The following is a 4,897-nucleotide window of genomic DNA, read 5'->3' as shown; positions in this document are numbered from 1 at the left end:
TTCTGTGGAGCAAGAGCTGGGTGTATTGGGGATGGGGTGGGAGGATGCTACCCAAACTGCCCAGGACCGGAGTCAGTGGAAGAAAAAGATTCGAGCCCTACACCCCAGCACGGGGTAACAGGATGGAAAGAAGAAGAAGATCATAATAATACGTTGAACCTATCTTTACATCTTACTTACCACCATCTTACTTCAGGTGACTGTTTGACTTTAAAGTTTAATGACTTGGTGACCAATGGTACTCGTATCGCTACTTTTTTTTTAAACTTGGTAATATAATATGCATCATTTTTTAAACCTTTTATGCCACTGTGTTATTTAATATTAAACTTTGTAATTTTATACCAACTGTTTGTCAATATTGGTGTTTTGCATTCCGTACATTTACTAATTGTGAAAAAATCAACATCAATTACCTCCTGTCACTGTTAGGTATTTCCAATAGTCCGTTACGCTTGTCTCTGTCTAATCCAAACTTTCTGGCAACTAACTGAAACCAAGCAATAATTACCAAGAGAACCATCTGAAATCGTATCGCAACACTAATTGTTTATTAATCTTACTTAATCCATGTCACAGCGGTCTAATGAAGCGACCCAAACTACTTTATAATTGTAGCAAAAAGGTAACAATTATACGGAATGCAACCATCATTGAATTGCTAATAACAATTTCACTCTCCTATGAATAATACAATGTTGTATGTTATGTTGGGTGAAGATCAAAATTACATGGTACTTAAATGTTGTTTACAATTCTACGTAAGCCGATGGTAATTAAACTACGCTATTTTCACTATTACTATATATTTATACTTTCTTTTGTACATGTTAATCAAGAAACACACTAATTAACTTGTTGGAAAAGAGTAGTTAATCAGCACTTGATTCTTGCATCAAAAAAAAGATTATTGTTCTGACGCGCTCTTGGATGTACATACTATATGTATATGTTAATGACGCATGATTCATCAGTCCTAAAAGCTCTCGACTTTTGCGCAAAAAATATCACAATATATTATATCGTTGATATTTGATAGTTATTGTGGCGATCATTGAGGCTTTTGCCTAGTAGTGGACGACTTTTCACTTATTATGATGATTATTTATAATGGTAATTTACAATTTATAATGATTTTCAATTTCCTCAATCAGAGGGCGCTGCACGTAGCTAACTATTTTTGATATTAAGGGAACTGTAGCCAAAACTACCTTAAATACTTACCTGACAAGCATAGATACATTTCCGCAAGCTTATTACGTACGTTTTTGAATGGCCGTTGTCTCGTGTGTTGCTTCAGAACCTAACTTCAGTTTGAACGGCGCCAGATAATATCAGACATTCACTGCCTGTGCCGTGGTCGTTATGTACCCTCTTTATTATGTACAGTCAACCTAACTAGTAGCTTGCACTCCTGCATACAAAAATGTATACTTACTAAATATTTACTATACATATATGTAACATAAATATTTACTAATAATATTGCGTGAAAACGTGATGTCTAATGTTCACAAGAAATTAGTGTGTGTGCATAACCCTTCCAAGCATGGATTGATATAACTAGTTTTAGTTGAGGGAATGATTGAGTATAGCAGACATTCACCGGTCAGTCGCTACTGACCCGCTTAATTATGTACCTACAGTAACCACACGGGTTATGCCATTTAGGGTTCTTGGTAAATTGGAAATTCTATAGCGTAAATATTGAACAACCAATTTAGTTAGGACCCTAAATGGCGCAACAATCGTGAAGCGTGATGGTACATACGTAAACTTAAATAATGTCGCGTGAATACGTGATATCTGCGTGCATGTGTTTTTTTTTGACCGAGACTTTTTCCTTGGCATCCCGGTGGGACATTTCAACATACAATATCCTTAATCTTGTAAGAACATTGATTATGATCTTAATAATGATGAATTGTGTCCATACCTATTTCTAGCAAAATAACTCGGAAGGAAGTAAAAACTGTGAAGGCACCTGATTAGATAACATATTTCGAATGCAATCAGTCCATTGTTGAGCCATCAGTCAGTGGAGCGGAAAGATACGTGTAGCGGGGCTTGATTGCTTGAGATTGTATAAACGGAAACACTCCTAATTGTACATCGGTGTACCTTATTACAAAGGGCATAAGGTCGATGGCAGGTGGACGATGTTACACGGACAGTGAGACATGGTACGATAGTTGATGCATTTTGTTACTTTATTAACAGCAATATCAAGGCGACTGAAGTTATATTGATATCTCCCTCATGTTACCTAAGAGCCAGTACTATTAAAAGGGATGGCACTACAACTTCGTCGCTAATTGGTACTGCGACTACTGTGGTGAAGTAGTGATACGCTAAGAGGGCCTAAAGGGCAATATCTAAAAATGGCCATAACTTAAATTTTGATACGGTAACAACCTGCTTACGACTTTTTCGTCTTCTTGGGGGGGTTTTATTTTTTTCCATATTGTTATCGTTAGACCAAGAAAAGTCTGCAGCGATTTTGATAGCCCACGCAGTGCAAGTATCATTTTAAACGTCAAATTTCCATGAAATTATGACGTATAAATAACACTTGCACTGCGTGGGCTATCAAAATCGCTGCAGACTTTTCTTGGCTGTATTGTAATGTAAAACATAATATCCTAAAATTATATCCCCTCGATTGCACTATCAAGTTACTTGTGTCATGTTTTTTAAACACTTCAGCGCATGTCCTAAGGATAATTAATCAATCAATCAAAGCATTTATTTTCAGGCTACTAAGGCCCATAGATACATACTTACCTTACAAACTAACATATATATACAATAATAAAAACTTAAATACTAAAAAATCATTTTCGTGACGCAGTTTTCTGTTGCGGCGTCACTTGCTCTGGTGTAGGATTCGGCAGATTCCCACGGAACCGCCGAAATATCACACCCTTCGGCCAGAAGTCCGTGCTCGCGATGGCTTCCAGCAGCGGCCGCGGCACGCGCACCACAAACGAGCTGAAGTGCACGTAATGTCGCGATCGCAGCTGGAACACTTTCAACTCGTAACAGGTCTTCTTACGAAGATATTCCACCACATCGTCTGCCGTGGCGGAAACATGCAGGCGCGATACGTATAGCGCAGTATTCGGCGTGGCAGCCCTCAGTCCAGATGCAATATCTGGCTCCGCTGTGCCACACTGGCTCTTGCGAGGCGCCTTGCGCGGCCGCCTCTCCTTCGACGCCTGCGGGAAACCTTTTTCGGCGCGGGGTAGCTTCTCATCTCGAGAAGCAGATTCGGGCACCTTCGGAGGTGCCTTTCTTTGTTTTGCAGCAGCAGCGTAATCGAGACCAGGAGTCACTGATACACCAACTGGAGCAGATGACGGTACGACGAGACGCGGCGTGCGGGGTGCGGGGAGCGGGCCGGCGGCGGGGACTGGCGTCATATCGCTCGTTGCTGACCCAGCATTGCACACAATTGCACGCGCATCACTACACGAGCCCAAGTCAGTGGTCTCGTGTGACCTACATACCGAAACAGTGTCACGGAGTATCACTACCTCAGTACGAAGTTCACAAATGGTGTTATTGGCCACCTCTAACTTAGACTGCACCTCTGCCAAACTTGTCTTCAGGAATGTTATGTCCTTCAGCAGCCTGGTGACGTCGACGTGGTCGAAGGTAACCGGCGGTAACCGGTCCAGCCGCTTCGCAACGAAGGCAGGCACGTCGTCTGGATCGGTCTCCTTGAACAGTTTAATGATGTCCTGGAGACTCTTCACACCCCCATCCCTCCGACGGGATGGCATCTGGTCGGTTTTCCCGAGCGACTGGAAAAGCAGCGCCTTGCCACTGCAAATATCGTCTTCACTAAAACTTGATTTGCAGATCTGCCTGATGCTGACTTCGTCCATGGTGTCTACGGCATTCTGTATGAACGCCAGTAACTCGTTCGCTATGAGTTGTTGCGAACCCATTACGAAAAAATACGGGGCAGCGACCTAAGTCGCGCCGATCGCGAATAAAAATATTATTCAGTATTGTGCAGTAATGCGCGTCCGATTCCAAGCGCGCACAATTCTGCACTCTGAGAATTAAGAGCCCATCAACGTGCACACTAGCGCTACTGCTAAATAATCGTGATTATTTAAATTTAACGTGAGTATTTAAAAAAGGGGGCCGCTACGTACTGTGTTTTGTATTTAAGTACCTTTTGAATACATCAAACTAGTTTTTATGTTGCTGGATTCGTCAATCTATGCGTCCAAAGTTAAAACGGCCATTATTGTTTTGAGTACATAGATCGACGAATCCAGCAACATAAAAACTAGTTTGATAAATAAATATTATGGGACATTTTATAGGACATTTTCAAATAAATATTATATGAATTATCGTTAAATTGAAATAATCACGATTATTTATTTAATGACCCATAGCACCCATAGGTAAGATTTTCTAAGCTACCACAATCAACCACAAGTACCTACCTAATTAAGTCCATGATCGTCATAAAGTATTTTCACTTTCACCTTAGAATTAAATTATTACCAAGGGGAAAGAGAACGGAATAAAATTTATTATAAAACTTTCCGGCACGTGTTAGTTGTCATCCTCAATTTACTTAATTTTTGAGGTAATGGCCCTCAACGTTTTGCAAGCTCATTTTGGTTTCTATTTCATAACGTATCTTAAATAAGTAGAATGACTTAAGGGGCCCACTGATTAACAGTCCGCCGGACGGTATCGGCCTGTCAGTTAGAACAAAATTTTGACAGTTCCGAACAACTGACAGGCCGATACCGTCCGGCGGACTGTTAATCAGTGGGCCCCTTAAGCATACACAATTATTGTTTTATTAGATACACGCATGAATAATATTTTACTGTGATTGTTTATTCAATAAATAAATTCAACAACA

At 40.5% G+C, this 4,897-nt stretch overlaps 1 protein-coding gene across 1 annotated transcript; it reads right to left on the bottom strand.

The window, feature by feature from the left end:
- Positions 1 to 412: 412 nt before the first annotated feature.
- LOC134800847 (uncharacterized) lies at positions 413 to 3,953 on the bottom strand. The gene is made up of 2 exons (XM_063773407.1): positions 2,982 to 3,953; positions 413 to 490 (listed from the first exon to the last, which is right to left on the bottom strand). The coding sequence occupies exons 1-2, from the start codon at positions 3,951 to 3,953 to the stop codon at positions 413 to 415; spliced, it is 1,050 nt and encodes a 349-aa protein (XP_063629477.1).
- Positions 3,954 to 4,897: the final 944 nt, after the last annotated feature.

Source organism: Cydia splendana, chromosome 2 (genome assembly GCF_910591565.1).
Source record: "Cydia splendana chromosome 2, ilCydSple1.2, whole genome shotgun sequence".
Lineage (NCBI taxonomy): Eukaryota > Metazoa > Arthropoda > Insecta > Lepidoptera > Tortricidae > Cydia > Cydia splendana.
This window is presented reverse-complemented; position numbering and strand designations above follow the sequence as displayed.

Coding starts and splice junctions, on each gene's coding strand:
- LOC134800847 (XM_063773407.1), bottom strand. CDS start 3,953: ATGGGTTCGCAACAACTCATAGCGAACGAGTTACTGGCGTTCATACAG. Junction 491..2,981: donor TGCACTTCAGCTCGTTTGTG/GTGCGCGTGCCG, acceptor GCTTGGTTTCAG/TTAGTTGCCAGAAAGTTTGG.